Here is a 16,515-nt window from a genome sequence, read left to right as displayed (position 1 = left end):
GGGCGGTGGCATGGGAAGGGGGTCAGCTTTCTCAGCAGCCTCTTTGGTTGGATGCAACATCAGAAAGTAATAAGAGAACTGCCAGGTGGAAGTGAGAGGGTAGGACTTTCCAGGTCCCCTCTTTTTTTGCCTCAGAATGAAATTGGTATTCAGCGTGGCTGCTTGTCTAGACACCCAGCCTTGTAGAGAGATTCGCCAAGCTCCTTAGCTCGATGAAGTGACATACGTGTGATTATCATTTCAACCAGGGATATGCCTGATCGTGCTAATACGAGCCTGCTGAATTACTCACACCTATTAGCAACACCAGCATCTGCGAGGTGCTGTGTAATTGTGCTCCAGGCTGGGGCTCTGGCCGACTCATGTAGCAGTAGTGGGATGAAAGCATCTTGGACCTTGAGTGGTAGAAAGTTCGAGTGGTTGTGCTGATGCTGCACGCAGTGAGTTTGGTCTCTCCTTTTCAGTGCTCAGTGGGGTCCATGTCACCAGAAGGTGACTTTTCTAAGGTTGCTGATTTTCTAGCCCTCATTTGTGTGCAGAGGGAATAACAGGAAGGTGAATGTGTGTTGAAGTATCAGCATGTGGCTCAGGAGACATAGGCTCAACCTCCAGTTCATGCATTAGCTGAGTGGGAGCAGGTCGGGCTACTCCAGGAAGGAATGGATTTCCTTTAGAGCATGTTTAAAATGCAGACAGTTGTTTGGGTTAGGTGTTGGCCTCCAAATCAGCGCTTGCTAGCAGGCTGTGCTCATCTTGGTGCCCCGCAGAGGCTGTTGGCAGCCCCGCAGGCTGGTGGTCTCGCAATGGCAGCTTTACAGGTCCCAGGCTGCTCTTCCCCTTGTCATCCCGTGCCTGTCCAGATGGGTGGGCTGTGCATCTCCAGCCCGAGCAAGATGGGCTTCCCCCAGAGCCAAGACTCGGAGAGGGATGGGAGCCTGTGTGGTGTTTTTGGAGGCAGGTCTGGGTTTGGTTTCTCAGCTCTTCTGAATGCTGATAGAGAAAGAAAAACATATTTGAGTGACAGACTCCTGGCGCTGGTTTTCCCAGCGGTAGGGAAGAGGGTAAGAGGGCTTGTCATGTCTTGCGAAACTCTTGCAGCGTAAATGAACGTAATTCTGGTCTGTCTGTATTTGGCTGTTGCTCATCTGTCTGTGACCTGCCTGTCCCCTTTCTGCCCTGTTTGGCCGCTCTCCTGGCCGCAGAACCGAGGATCTCGGCAGGAGTGGTGCAGAGCATCTTCTCCGAAGTGCTGCCATCTTGAGCAGCCGTTTGGCATTGTGTCTGTTTATCAATTTTTTTCCCTGAATTTTCCCCCGTACCTTCTCAGCCATAATGCTAAATTTAGCCTTCCTTCTGCCACAACATAATTATACAATTTGCTGCCTTATGTAATCCAGAAGTGCTGTTGGAAAGGGGTTTCAGGTTGTTGCTGCTGTGGGATGTAAATACAAAACGTTATTGCTATCTAATCCTTTATCTCTGTGTGAAAACTTTTGAATACTGTGTTGATGCATTTTGTGTTACACATATTATAGAAAGTACGAGCCAGAGTCTCTTCCAGTAGAAATTGGTATTCAGCATTGGCTTTGCTGTTACCACGCTGATAGACAGGAGTTGAAAATCTGATCCTCTGTGAAAGTGGGCATTCGTTGCAGCTTCTGGGGTTCAACAGGGGACTGGAGCTTTTGTAAACAGGAAAGCTTGGGAACTGGGCTTTCAGCTCGCTCACCACAAATCCATGATAAAATTGGAAGCTGACTGACTTCTTGGCTGTGTTTTTTCCCCCTCCCCTTTCCCAGCTCTCTCCTGTGGAGTTCCCCGAGCCCCAAAGAACGGTGTTGTGTTTGGCAAGGAGTACACAGTGGGAACGAAAGCTGTCTACCATTGCAACCAGGGCTTCCAGCTGCAGCCCGGGGAGGAGCCCAGCGCGGAGTGCCTGCAGGCCGGGCAGTGGAGTAACGGCAACCAGCCCCCGCAGTGTGTGGGTGAGTGTTTGCAGCCGCTGCGGTCCCACGGGGAATTTTGGAAGTCCCTTCAGCAATGTCTTCCAGCTCTGGCATGGACAGCTTTGCCTCACAGGTGCAGTATTTAGGACACCGGGTTTCTAATGCTGCATAACTTGGGTCTGATGTCCCCTCTCATGGTGTCTTGATTTCCCAGCTGTAAAAGAGAGATGCTAATACTGTCCCCCTTGTTTAAAAAGCCAGCACGCTTGCTGAAATGCCCTGAAGTGCCCTGGAATTAAACACGTATTAATGTCTTTTTGTCTCGCTTCTTTTCCCTGACTCACCACATCTGGTTTTTAGCTGTCACCTGTCCCGATATCAACAGCATTGCAGTTGAGCATGGCCGGTGGCGGCTGACCTACGAGATCCAGTACCACTACAACGCCCAGCTAATGCTCATCTGTGACCCCGGGTACTACTACACAGGCCAGCGGGTCATCAGGTGCCAAGCCAACGGGAAGTGGAGCGTAGGCGAACCGATGCCGACTTGTAAAAGTAAGAGCAGAGAAGCTCAGGAGCTGCTCTGGGGCAGGCCAGCTTCACGGCATGTCTTGTAGGGGACGGGGTTTCTGTTTTCCATTCGGTGCAAACACACCACAGCCCTGGCCGCTCTTGGCAGCATCTGAGAGCGTGGCTGCAGAACTGCTCTGGTAGAAGAGAGTTTGGATGCAGGGAAAGGGCATCTAGTGATCTGATTCTTGGTTTAATCTAAACGGTTCTGCAAGAACTCAAGCACTTTAGCTCATCTGTTGCTGTCGGGTCCCAGCAGCTTAGCTGTCACTGGTGTCAGATGCTCCAAAGTTTGCTTTTAAGGAAGAAAATAAAAAATTCTGATTTAAAACCTAATCTCTTCCGATTTTATGCAAACGCCAAGTTTACGAGAGTAACAGCGTCACCTGTAAATCAAAAACACTCTTGGCAAACAAGCGGCTCGCTCAGTTGTTCTGACATGAGTGCTGTGCTTCAGATCTTTTGTCAAAGGTGGAGGTTTTTTCTCTCTAAGTGCAGATAGAGACAGAAAAATTTCTCCTTCAGAATGGCAGCTTTCCCTTCCCTCCTGGCTCCTTTTGTTTCTAGAGACGCAACTGCCAACTTCGGTGACAGATGTAGTTTTACCCCTGCTAGCTCTTCAGCCAGATCCAGGAGCATGAGCCTGACCTCGTTTTATTTCTTCAGCGTTATTGCCACCTAAATTCAAATGACAGGATCTTGGCAATGCGCTAAGGTCAGAAGCACCCAGCGTGAGGCCCTTGATTTCTTGCTGAGTGCAAAAGCTCCAGAGGGTTTGCAGATCTTTAAGGTAGATAAAATAAAGAGCTGAACTTTGTGGCTGGGAGCTGCATCTGCATGGGCTCCTGGCCAGGCTCCCGCTGCACCCCGCAAACCAGGCTTTCGGCTGGGTGTCCTCTCTGAGTCTGATCTTTAGACGTCAGCTCTGTCCTGGAAGTCACAGTGTGAGAAAAAGCTGGGTGTCATTTTCTAATTGGAAATCTTGTGCCATTTTGAGGTTTTTCTGGAAGTCAGGCTTGCCGGCTGTATCTAGCAATGGCTTAATAATAGAAATATTCTTGTGTTAAAAACTTCCTGTGTGAAAAGCTTCCTAGCCAGTCTTATCTTTAGTACTTCCCTCGCGTCCTGAAGCATAAATATTAATAGCACTTATATTTGTCACCTCATGTAACACAACTCTGAATGGTTGTTATTATCCATGTAACTGTTTAATAATCTTTCCTACTCATTTCTGACTTCAATAATAACGTGGTGGTAAGCGCCACTGAGTGCATTTCTTTAAAAAAACGTAGCTCCCTGTCTGTGCTCGCTTACTGTACTTTGGGATCTCTTTCAGTTATCTCATGTGGAGACCTGCCGACTCCACCTAACGGGAACAAGATCGGCACCCTGACCAGCTACGGGGCCACAGCCATCTTCTCCTGCAACACTGGCTACACCTTGGTAGGATCCCGTGTGCGGGAGTGCATGGCCAACGGGCTCTGGAGTGGAGCAGAAGTGAGATGTCTGGGTAGGTGTGGAGTATCCCTGATGTTTGTTGGGAAAGAGTCCTGATTGCGTTTCAGGAGGGAGTAGGAATTTGAGATACTGATTCAAGAAAGAACCCGAGCGAGCACTCAGCACTACTGGAGCTGTAGGATTTTAAGTAGATGTAAAAAGGAAGCAGACTTTGATTCCTTACTGCTCAGTAGATGCGAGGTGTTTTGAGATTGGAGAGGAGAGCTTTAAAAATGATATGTTGTTTTTACTGCTGCTCTGGTTTTATTTATGACTGCAGAGTCTCGAATTCAGATCTACCCAGAGAGTCAGGGTGGTGTGCGATGCCTTCGGGAGGGGCGGGCGCGAGCTCTCGGTGATTCTCCTTGTCTCCCTCCTGCAGCGGGGCACTGCGGCGTTCCCAGTCCCATCGTCAACGGGCAGATCAATGGGGAGAACTACAACTACCGCGGCAGCGTGGTTTATCAGTGCAACCCCGGCTTCCGCCTAATCGGGATGTCAGTGCGGATCTGCCAGCAGGATCACCACTGGTCTGGGAAGACGCCTGTCTGTGTGCGTAAGTATGTTGTCAGATTTCTTTAGCCCTGGTGACGGTCAGAGGACAAGAGCACGTGTAAAGACCGTTGTTCAGAGTTTACACACCCAGGCTGTGTACAGTTGCTTTGCACGCACACCGTGAGTGTGCTACACAAGCATCCCCAGGGCTGACGTTAGGAGAGAGCTGAGGTGTGGCAGGAGCGTGGCAACGCTGCAATTTTGGCTGCTTTGCTTCTTTCTTCTGCTTTGTAAATTCCACCTTTCTTTGGTGTTTTTCATATGCCGAATTTCTAATGGACAGGCCCAGTTGAAGGGTCTTCTGAGGAGACCACCCTTTATCGGGGTGCAGGGAGGTTCAGGGCAGACATGGCCCCGCCAAGCACACCACAGTTGTCACCGTCTTTGAGACCCATGCTCTGTGCTGGGGGAAAGTCAGTCTCTCTCCTCCTCTGATCCGCGTTCACAAGTCACCTTGTACAACTGTCGTGGTTTAACCCTAGCCGGCAACTCAGCACCACGCAGCCGCTCGCTCACCCCCCCCACCCAGTGGGATGGGGGAGAGAATTGGAAAAAAGTAGAACTCATGGGCTGAGATAAAGACAGTTTAATAGGACAGAAAGGAAGAAAATAATAAAATGACAATAATAATACTAAAAGAGTTAGAATATACAAAACAAGTGATGCACAATGCAGTTGCTCACTGCTTGCCCACCAATGCCCAGTTAGTTCCCGAGCAGCCATCTGCCCCTCCGGGCCAACTCCCCCCAGTTTGTGACCAGATTCATGACCTATCAATGAATATGCAGATTCCAGTCTGAAAATGAGAAACAGACTTAAGTTGTCAAGGTTAGCAGTGACTCCAAAATTTGGAGGATGTCTACAATTCTGCATGAGCTTTTTAGGAAAAGAATTACTGGAAAGGCTGTCTCTGGGTCTGTAGGTAGGTTTGAATTACTCTCATGTCTGAGGATGCTCAGTTGAAAAAGTTTTAATTCACTTTTACCCGCCAAGTGTATACATACTAACCTTGGATCAGGAAATCATATTGATAGAGGTCCTCCTGCTGTCAGGCAGATTTCTGGAAATGCAGGATTTTCTGAATATCCATTTTCATGGCTCATCTTGTTTCTTTTGGGAGGGACCAAGCCCATTAGAACAAAGCAGATGAACGTTGCTCGTCTGTATCTGTCTTCTGACTACTGAAGCAGTACAGGGCTGGCTCCTGTGCAGCGCCTTTGTTTGGCTCTGCTTTGTGCCGGCTTCTGACTCTGGCGCCTGAAAGCCCACCAAGCTTTTGTGCAGAGATCTGTAAAGGTGTCTCATGTGCAGAAGTTGGCCTTGAAGTTATTACACTATGTTAGGCCTTATGGATAACATAAATTTAATGTCGTTAAAGCAGAGCACTGTTGGGCTCTGAAATTAGGTGCCTTGAGGTTTTATTGCTTCTGAAGAAGCTCAGGGCCCTGTGTGTGTTAGCACATTATAATTTCCTATTGTCCTGATATTTTCTCTTTAAACCTGCTACAGTTGCTTCCTCTGTGTGAACAGGCCTTTTTGATCCGTGCCAACTGTGGGGAGCCTTTTATTTCTGGGACAGAATCCATCACCTGTTTCAAAACATGTATAATCGTATTCAGAAGTACCTCAGAGAATCTGACATCTGCTTCCTGCAGCACTGAAAGGCTATCTTGCTTCGTATTTTTTAGACCTGTACCTGTCACCGGCTTGCATAAGGAATAAATTCCCATCCCTGTGGTATAGTCCAGCCCTGGCAGTCAAATGTGTTATGGATCTTTTGTGGGAATTTCATCTTCCCCTCTAGCTTCTGGCTTTGGCAGCCGTACAGCTAAACTGCTAGACTTTTACTGATGGCCCATTACTCTGTTTCAGCATGACAATAATCAATATTGCTTTGTCCTCAGCTGTTGGAAGATATCGCATTCCTTAAGCAGCCAAAAATCTCTGTGTGGCGTATCCTGACATTTCTTTTGCGCAGTGCAACTCGCTCCTGTGCTCGAAGCAAAGGTCTCCAGGCTCCCCTCGCAGCAGGGGCTGTATCCTCCCTGTATCGCCCGCCTCTGCCGAGGTGCCAGCAGAGCGACCCAGGCAAAAGCACTTGGAATTTCAGTATTGTGTGTGCTTACTGCTGCTCCAGCCTTTGGCCCTGCACCTTCCCAGAGCGTTGTCGGAGCGGCTCAGGCTGGGACCCTTTAGCCCTTTACCTCTTTGCTGGCCCAAGCTAACGTCAGCCACAGGAACAAGAACTACACAAAAATCCTTGTTTCAGGGATTTAGAAAGAAATGTTTTCCCCCCAAGTTTTTCGCACTTAAAGCAGGACGATTTAAGCTTTCTAGGCCATATGCTAGGAACTTGATTTTTCTCATATTTTTCCTCTCTCTTAACTATCCCTCCAGGTGTAACTTTATACTGCAGTGAGCGCACATCTGACTTACACCAGGGAGAGGGAGGAAAACATCAGGTTTCATGATTGTGTGTGATGCCCAGGGTAATGTAAGGCAATAGATTAATAGCTGTAGCTGGGATTTTTGAAGAGGAGCTCTAGGGATTTATGGTGTAAGTCAGTAGGATGCTGGCACTCAGCTGCTTACAGAGCGGCTCAGAGAATTTCTTATGCTAGTAAAATGAACAAAGGTACCATGCTCTCAACTTGATTCAGTATTTCAACAGAGCTGGCCACAAATCTTTGAAGTCAGTGTGGGTTTCAGGGTTGATGTCAGGGTTTTTTATGGTCTCCTTCCTTGGAAACTTTTTCCAATGGATATTCCACTTTCTTCCAGGCAAAAAACGTAACATCTCCAATTTCTAATTGTAGCTATCACTTGCGGCCACCCTGGCAACCCTGCTAATGGCTTGACTCAAGGGAGTCAGTTCAATCTGAACGACATGGCCAAGTTTGTGTGCAGCACTGGGTACCGCCTGGAAGGAGCATCGCAGTCCCAGTGCTTGGCCAACGGACAGTGGAGCAGCACCCTGCCCGCCTGCCGCGGTAAGTCGTCTGCCTCCACCCCGGTCTAGGCAGATGGGAATCGTCTGCGCCTTCCTCGTTGGTTGCTCTGGGTTCCTAAAATCCTGCTTGACACTGTCATAAATTCATGTAAACCAGATCTTGCAGTTCCTCAGGAATGTACAAGTGATGTTTGAGCTCCGAGGGCCTGTGTAAATCTCATGCAACAAACCTGATTTTCCCTTGGGCTTCGCTCAAAGCTGTTAATGGACCCTGCCCAGCCGTACATCCTCCAAGACATTGAAGTATGTGTTTTAAGTGGGGAGGACACAAGAAAATACCAGGCCAGACCCTTAGCAGAGGTCATCCTGGTAACCCCAGACCAGTTTACTCAAAGCAAACGCCACGGTCTTTGTGCAGAGCCCTTTCTCCTTCTAGGCTGCCCTGCTTCCATTGGTATTGACACTCAAGTTCACTTATCAGATTCCCTCCCCTCCCTGCACTCCCTTCCTCTGTACTCCCTTAATCCAGTATCTCTGTTGATACTGTTTCTGTGTCGGTCAAGAAATCAGTTATTCTCAACTGGCTAATGTAAGTCCTGGTTTGGGGCCAGAGAGCAAGGCTCTGCTGCTGAGCCTCACGTGGCAGGGCGAGCGCCTGCAGGATTGCCTCTACTCTCTCTTTTTTCCTTTTAATAAGGATTTTTTCTGTTTCTGTCCTAAAGAATCTTAAAAAAAAAAAAAAGGGAAAAAACCCTCTTAAATTGTGGAATATGTGATTTGCAATTTTTTCCCCTTTTCCTGCTCATTTTTGGAGAGTCCTTTGTTCGTTGTTACACCCTTTGTTTTGTATTTTTTTGTTGTTGTTTGTTTGCAGTTGTAAACTGTACTGACCCCGGGCACCTGGAAAACAGCATCCGTCAAGTGCAGCCAAGTGGTCCTCACAGATTCAGCTTTGGAACAACTGTCTCATATCAGTGCAGCCATGGATATTACTTATTGGGTACACATGTCCTTACCTGTCAGGGGGATGGCACTTGGGACCGTGCCCTCCCACAGTGTCTTTGTAAGTTCTTCAGAATAATACCCATCCTCCACAGGCTTTCATCCCATGTAGTTCTCTGTTGCTCAGCTGAATGGTCATGTAAAAAGTCTGGATCCAAAGCCCTTTGTAATCCATGGGAATCGTTCCATCAGCTTCACTGGCCTCTGGATCCTGCCCACAGAAGGCAAATATGTGGTCTGAGGAGAGAAATCCTATTAGACAGAGATGGTTTCCCTCTGCAGGGGAAGGCAGCTCCTGCTGAGTTTTACTGGTTCCATGCCGCTCCAGCAAAAGTACTGCAGGTGAAGGGCAGCAGAACTTCTGCAGCACAGGTCTTCATAGGAAGCAGCATGCAATTAGCCTGAGTGAGGACGGAGCGTGTTTAGCACCGCTCAGGCGTGGCTGAGTTTCCATACACCCACTCGTCCCCGCGGCATTCGGGGAGGGAAGTGACAGTGCGACAGTGAAATAAATGCAGCCTTTATTCTGCTGCGACACAGGTGCTGAAGAGGATTTGCTTCCTGACCCTTGCTCTACGTTTTTCTCTCTTACAATATCCTGGCCCTTTCTGCCGTTGTGGTTTGCAGAGAGAATTGGGAGGTTCTGGGTGGTGGTTTGGCTTAAGGAGTATTTCCAATAGTGTAGAAAGACACAATATAATGGTGGTCTCATGCTGTAGTAGTACTACCTAGTCCAGGAGGTCTCCGTGCATTGTATGAAAGATGTCAGTGGTGGTGTCCCTATTTTACTCTGGGGGAAACCAAGGTCCAAAGTGTATTTGGAGTTGACGTAGGGCTGCCCAGTGAGCTAGTGGCAGAGGCAGGAGCAGAGCCCTGGCAGACCAACCCCCAGCACAGCTAGTGTGTCCTTTTGGAGACCAAAGCAGCTGCGATCTCGTTACCTGGCATAACAAATCGCTAAAGCAATCGGAAATGGAGCTCCTTAAGTTCGAATCGGCTTAGCTGTTCCAAAGCCATGATTGTTTCTTTTTTTTCTTGTATTATCCTTCAACACCTAGTCATACAAAGTAGTTTTTGGCACATTTTCCTTTCCTTTTGTTAGCAGCATGCCACCTTCAGCACCCTGCACAGGCCATGGGGAATTGACAAGTGATAACGGCGTGTTACTGCAGCCGCAGGGGCTCCGGGAGGGTAGTTACCTTTTAAAACCTGGGAGCCTAACATCTCAGGCTCCATCAGTCCACAGCTTTCCAGCTAAGTAAAAGGGATCTCCTTCCTTAAAATGTTGAGCATCCATTGACTTGGAGGATTTGTGGGCATTCCCAAAACTTTGGAAGCTGAGGTCGGTTTTATGACTGATTATCTAGATTCATGGTCTTAATTGTTTAAAGAAAAAAAAAAAGTAAAGAGATTTTTGCATGTCTTTGTTTTCTGTGTGTTGAGCTTAAGATGTGCTCAGTGCTGCATACCCCTTTAAAGTGTTTATAGCTGGGTACCTAAAATTACAAGGCACTTTCTAAAACATAAATTAAGAAGGTTGGTGCCAGACAAGCTTGGGTTGCAAATGTTGTCTCATGCCTGTGTCTGAGGAGGGAGTAAAACAGAGTTGATACCCTTTGAGGGGTGGGAGAGCGAGTCCAACACGGGAGCAGAGCTTAACGCATCGGAAGAAACAGTCTTCAAACTGTGTACGTAAATCCTTTAAAAACCGCAATACTGCCACAGGTTTTAAGCTTAGCTGAGTCTGCTGGAGTATCTATTATTAAATTGTTAGTTACAGTGTGAGTTTAAGTATTAGCTCTCAAACCCATTTCCTTGTAAAGTGTCCTTGGTTTTAGTCACAGCTCTGCACCAGTATATTTCAACGCCCACGTGCCCAAACATACGCGTGCTCTCCTTTTTATTGAAATATACATCATGTTTTCTACCTAATGCCAGCATTGGTATTTTTAGACTCTAGCAGAGGGAGATATCATATCTGTTACGGACACTTTGCTTCAGAAACTGAGTGATGCATGGTCTTTACGCTGAGCATCCTCATCCAAACCTGTCTAATAGCCCCTAGATCTGTCAGTGTATTTGTCAACAGCCTCCCTGTCTCCGCTCTGATTGCTAAGCTAGAGTAAACCTATTAATTATTGTTAGCGGTGGTTTTTTACTAGCAATGGTCGAGCGAGCAGTGCTCAGAATCTGCCAGGGTAACTTGCTCAGGTGTGACACGGCATCGATTGCAGCTCTGTGTCGCAGGACCTGGCGCTGCCGGGGGTGGGGAGGGGTGAGAGTGTGCATGGAAATATTCATGTTTAAGAAGGGATGAGTTTTCCAAGGAACCTGCAAAATACCTGTCAGTGTCAAGACTAGGCATTTATGCACAAACCCTTGGCAGTTCTTACAGGATGAGCTCATGTCCCCCAGAAGGAGACCGATGCAAGGTCTGCTATGCCACGCCTGCACCGTGGCATGAGCCACCCGGCGTTTGGTGGGCTCTGGGGCAGATGAGTGGGTTTGGGCTGCCAAGGTCCCGTGCAGCGACCTCAAATGTGCAGTACTTTGCTGTGTACCTGCTGCATCTGCCTTCGAACAAGCATCCCAGGCAGTTCCCTCGTAGTTGAAGCTGTTGCGTTTGTCTCTTACAGTGGTCTCTTGTGGCCACCCCGGCTCCCCACCCCACGCTCAGATCTCGGGTGACAAGTACACCGTCGGCTCCGTGGTCCGGTACAGCTGCCTTGGGAAGCGGGCTCTGATCGGGAACTCCACTCGCATGTGCCAGCTCGACGGGCGCTGGAGCGGCTCCCTGCCGCACTGCTCAGGTGAGGTGGGCTTCGGGAGGGAGGGGATGGGGCAGTCCCATCCTCCACTACCCCTTTTTATCCTGCGAGGGGGCGACCTGATGTGCTTTGCTGAGCTGGAGAAATATATATGCTACAGAGGGAGATAGTGGAAGACTCTGAAAATCACTGCCTCTCAGCTATCCGGTCTCCTGTAACTTGGATGATAAGCACTGGCAGAGAGTAAACCACTCGGCTTGCAAGATGAGAAATAAATCACTGCAGCAAATGTTTGTGGTAGGAGCTGTACTGCAGCCTGCCGCTTTACAGTTTTCTCCATGCAGACTCTGTACAGGATGTACGTGTCTTATGCAAAATTGGGTTCTTGCATCCTATCTGCAGCATCTGACCCTCTTTCTCATGCATTCCAATAAAAGAAGGCCATGTGGCCCCTTTCCAGGGCCTGACATCTGCTGTTATGGCACTACAGCAGTCCCAGGTCTGCACAAGGCAAGTGGAAGCTGGTACAATGAGTTTCCACATCATCAGCGTCTCCACTGAGAGCAGTTTGGCAACAGAAGTCCATCCGCGCTCCCGTGCCAGAGTGAGAAAGGTCTTGCACTGAAAACATCCTGATAAGCAAAAAAGTCCCTGATGAGACGGGCTTGGGTCAAAGTCATGGGGGATGCAATGAGTTTGCCAAGCCTTCCTGAAGTCAGGGTGCTGGGATCTCAGCTGATGGCCTCCAGTAGAAGGAAGGGTGCTGAATGACTGGCAGGATGCTGTGCAGAGCCCTCCCCATGCCATCCTGTCACTTGTTCCTTGGAGAGCACAGAGGCGGACAAGATAAGAACTTAGCTGGAGCAAAGCATTTGGGACAAGTGTTAATTTTTAATTATGCCACTTAAATTTAGCAGCTCCACTTGACCAAATTTAGCCTCTGCTTTGGAAGGGAAAAAGAAATCAAGTGGAGTCATCCTCATATTCGGAAGCTGTATCTGCAGAGTTCTTGATCTGTAGCTGCTCGGAAGGGTTTTCTGCTCTAATTCGTGCCTTTTCCCTGTGTGGTTTTCACTGTCTATTCTGTCGTCTTTGCGGGTGGATTTTTGGAACCATTCAGCGTTACTCTGACTAGTTCCTACTGACATCTGTTGTGTGTGATTTTTCTGAATGACTTCATGGAGGCAGCTTTGGACCAAGGCTGATGGCAGTTGACAGGCCCTCGCTGATGGGGGCCAGGTGAATGCCCGGTACCTCAGAACCATGATTTCCACCCAAGGGCTTGGGGAGAGGCTCCTCTGTTACACCAGACTCAGGCGGTACAGTTACAAAAGCAATGAAGAGGCAGAATACAGTTCAGATCATCTCCTGCCAAAGGTTCTCCATTGTGTGCAGAAGATCCCTACGGTGTGACAGCAGTTTTTGCAAGATGAAACAAAAGACTTTGATATAAGTTATTATGTGAAAGAAAATACTGAACCTGGAGCATTCTTCCCCTTCTCTTTACAAGCAACCGTGTTCCCCAGATGGTGAATATGCTCATTATGTTTTATATTACACGTAACACTGCAAAGGCTGTACCTGCAGCAAAGCACAGAAGGCCCAGGAACCGGGAACTTCATTGCTAGCTGCAGGAGTGAAATGGTCTTTCCTGGCTTGAAGGTAGATGTGTTTACACAGATCATTAGCGGAGAAAGCCAAGAACAGGCATACCTGGTGTGAGCCTGTATCAGGCAGTAAGGAGGTGGGCATTTCTCCAGCCTGCTCCAGAGAACCCCTGCAAGGCATCTGCTGCAGCTGCTCCCTTCCTCCTGTCCCCCTAACTTACAGCCGGCAGCTCAAAGTGTTCACAACTTGTACGAGCGGATGTTTCTCAGCTGGATCCCTACCACCTCTGCGCTCCAAACCCAACAGCTTCTTGTTCTGCAAATACAGTAGGGCGTGCTGAGGTGGCTTGGAGCATGTCGTAATTTCTGCTTGGAGGGAAACCATCCACATGACTGATGCTGGCAACCAAGCTGCTGTCTGCTGGAGCAGCTGCCACGGAAAGCAGCTGCAGCTGGTGAGGGCTCCATCTCGAGATTCAGGAGTTATGGCCATATTTTGCAACCAGCTTAAAACCAGCGGGCTCCCGGAGTCAGGGGACGTTTCATCTGGAATTTCCCAGCTCTGCTGAGAGCCAGAGTTAAATCGAGTCAGTCACACAATCCAAATCTGCGTGCTGGCCCTCTGAACCATGTGCAGTCGAGAGGGAGGAAGGGCCAAACCCCATGACTTGCTTACTCTTCTGATACTGTGCTCTCTTCTTAACAGGAGGCAGCCAGGGTGTGTGTGGTGACCCGGGCATCCCCTCTCATGGCATTGGGCTGGGAGATGACTTTGACGTAGGCAGCGTGGTCCGGTTCAGCTGCGAGCCCGGTTACATGCTCCGGGGTTCATCCGAGAGGACCTGCCAAGCCAACGGTTCCTGGAGCGGCACACAGCCAGAATGCGAAGGTACTTTTCCAACCCCGCATCCTCTCCCGCATCGCACCAAGCCTGCCGTGGTGTCCCCAGAATTACCGCAGCGGGGACAGCTGCCCAGCCAGCCCGTCCCCTCTGTTCTAGTTGCCGGGGACAGTCTGGTGCTGCGAGAAATAATACTCTTGTTCAGCATTTCCTCCAAATACCGCGTGTATGGCAGGGAGCCTCGATTCTCCCCTTTCCGAACACCTGGAGGTCACATCTCACAGGAGGTTTTTTCAGTGCTAGAGGTTGAGTATCACCTTTTTACGTGCCCAGCTCTGCTCCGCTCTGCAGGGTGCACCAGGGTGGTATAAAGGGTTTCAGGACATTCAGGTTCATGCCAACACCTGGACTGAGGTATAGAATAGGGAAGAGCCTTTGGGATCTGGTCGTCACTTCCAGTCATCCCCCGAGACGGTCACTCACAGGCTCGCTGCAAGAATCGCTGGGGTGAATGTCTCTTGATTTGCATCACGTATCCAGCTAGATGATCAGAAATGCCCCGGTTTGGCCTAAGATCTGTGGGTACCACTGACTAATTCATTGTTGCTTTGTTGAGGAAATGCAGCAGAATGAGAAATGTCAATAGCTTCAAACTTCCGTCAAAGCTGGCACTGGCACATGCAAGAGTCATTTACATTAAGCAGAAACACAAAATGCAAATTATAATCCAGTAAGCATATTTTCGTATTTGAAAACCCCAAACCCCTTATTTTTCCATTTGAAGGAATCAAGTAAGAGCCTATAATCCAATCTAATAAACCCCCAGCCGGATTCTCTGAGCTGCGCTGCTCACTGCTACTGTTTTATAAAAGTGTTTAAAAATCAATTGGGGAAAGAACGAAAGCCAAAACGAGGCAGGATACCAAATGCAGGGAGACCTGGGCAACTGCTTCTCTCCAGCTGTTTTGAAAGCCAAAAGCTCAGAGAGAGTTTGTAAATGAATTGGAAATTTATTCCAAATTGATGGAGCTCTTGATTGAAAAGACACTGAATCATGTTATTAATACACTCGGGTCTCGGGGTTTTTTTCGTTCTCTGTATTTTTCTTTCGGTGGAAAGGCTCTGTTCATTAATCTCAGGATAAATAACCCATCAGGTTCCAGAGGCACAAAAATACAGATCCCTGGCAGATTTTTTTTCATACTTTATGAATAATAATAACATTATGCCTATAATGCAGTCATTTAATGTTACGTGCTGACTGGCCAGTATAGGAAAGTAATTTACAGTGATGAGCAGCGTGCTGTCTCTGTTATTTGTATTCACAGCGAGTTGCAAGCACTACAAGGTGTTCCTCTGACTGCACTTTGAGGGTTATATTCAGCTCTCTGGAAGAGGTATTTATAGGAGAAGGAGAGGAGAGATTAATTTTGGGATTGAATTCAGGACAAATGAAGATGAGGGCTGAGTGCCCAGGCAGGTGCTTGGAAGGAATGGGCATCTCGGTGCTGCCGTGGAAAAGCTCCAGCGCAGCAGTGGAGCTGCTTGGCACCTCCGCGGCGTGTTAGCTGTCTGACTCAGCCACTTGTTTGCTGCTCTCAGCCACCAAAATTGAGCAAAATCAAGCCTGATGGAGCTTCACAGGTCAGCGGCACTCGCCTGCCCAGGGAATTCAATGCAAATTGCTCTCCAGATTAGCTGCTAGATGAGCACAGAGGGTCTCGGCGTTCAGCGGGAGATGAGGGCCTGCTGCAGAGGAACATGTAAGTGCGTGGATGTACGGAGGACACGGTGCAAATTCTACAGCGTAAATGGAAGGGAAGGAGAGAGGAGCCGTTACCTCCATTTCGGAGAGAGGGAGCAAGCTGCCATCATAGGTTCAATTACAAAGCATCTGCTTGTCTTTGAAGTCAGGGGGCTGATGTTCGACTGTTGGTGTCTTCCTGCACTGGGACCGGTACAGCTCTGATCCACGGAGGGGATGTGTGTGGCAGATGGGAGCACTGGGCTTCGCAGAGGGTCACCTTGAAACTCATCGGCTCTTAATCCTGATACCTTGTGCCCACTAGAACGTTTTTAAGAAAATCAAAGGAATAGGGAGGCAGGAAGAAGTCACAACTGATTTTTCCAAAATGTACAAATGGTTTGGAATTAAATAATTTGCAGGGACTCCTTCTGAGCCTCCTGCTTCAGTCTGTTTTACATAGCTCTGGGTTTGTTGTCCCCAGTAAGAGCAGCTTCCCTGGCTTTCCAAAATCGCAGATTTCAGGCCTCATTTAGCTTTAATTTCCAGCAAGTTTTTAAAGTGTAAATGGAATTTTAGATGCTTTTTTCCTTCTTTCTCCTCCTTCCTGATGCTCCGTGTTCACCGAGGAGTGGTGCAGGAGGGGGCTCATCAGTTGTCCTCTGCTGTACACTCCCTCCTCCTCTTAGAATTTGAGCAGAATATTTGCTTTTATAATGTTTATTGTTTCTCCAAGTGAATTAAAACTGCATCCAAAATGAGATGGGGCTCTGGCTGCTCTTTGGCAGTTTCAGTAGACAGAAATGTGTTTAAGTGATAACACTGGGAAAAGAAACTGAGTTTTTTCTCACGCCCATTTGACCGCTGAAGACATGGGAGGTGGCAGGGCTGGGATTCGGGTCTAGGCTGCTTTTTTCTTTCTCTCTCTGCATGGTTAGGTGGATTATGGGTTACTGGTTAAATTAAACAGCATGGAAATTACCAGCCCTGAAGCAAAAGCTTTGTGACACCAAAGACTCGCAGCTGTGTCTTAGT

The 16,515-nt window shown here is 48.4% G+C and overlaps 1 protein-coding gene across 1 annotated transcript in view; it reads left to right on the top strand.

Moving 5' to 3' along the window:
- Positions 1-16,515, top strand: part of CSMD2 (CUB and Sushi multiple domains 2) — a 324,356-nt gene that overhangs the window by 286,297 nt on the left and 21,544 nt on the right. Inside the window, 8 exon segments of the mRNA XM_050909729.1 lie at positions 1,800-1,985; positions 2,307-2,501; positions 3,853-4,026; positions 4,396-4,569; positions 7,385-7,558; positions 8,393-8,581; positions 11,157-11,330; positions 13,602-13,784. Coding sequence (XP_050765686.1) covers positions 1,800-1,985; positions 2,307-2,501; positions 3,853-4,026; positions 4,396-4,569; positions 7,385-7,558; positions 8,393-8,581; positions 11,157-11,330; positions 13,602-13,784 — 1,449 coding nt within the window.

Source organism: Gymnogyps californianus, chromosome 22, assembly GCF_018139145.2.
Source record: "Gymnogyps californianus isolate 813 chromosome 22, ASM1813914v2, whole genome shotgun sequence".
NCBI lineage: Eukaryota > Metazoa > Chordata > Aves > Accipitriformes > Cathartidae > Gymnogyps > Gymnogyps californianus.
Note: the sequence above shows the minus strand (reverse complement) of the source record. Positions and strands in the feature narration are given on the sequence as shown.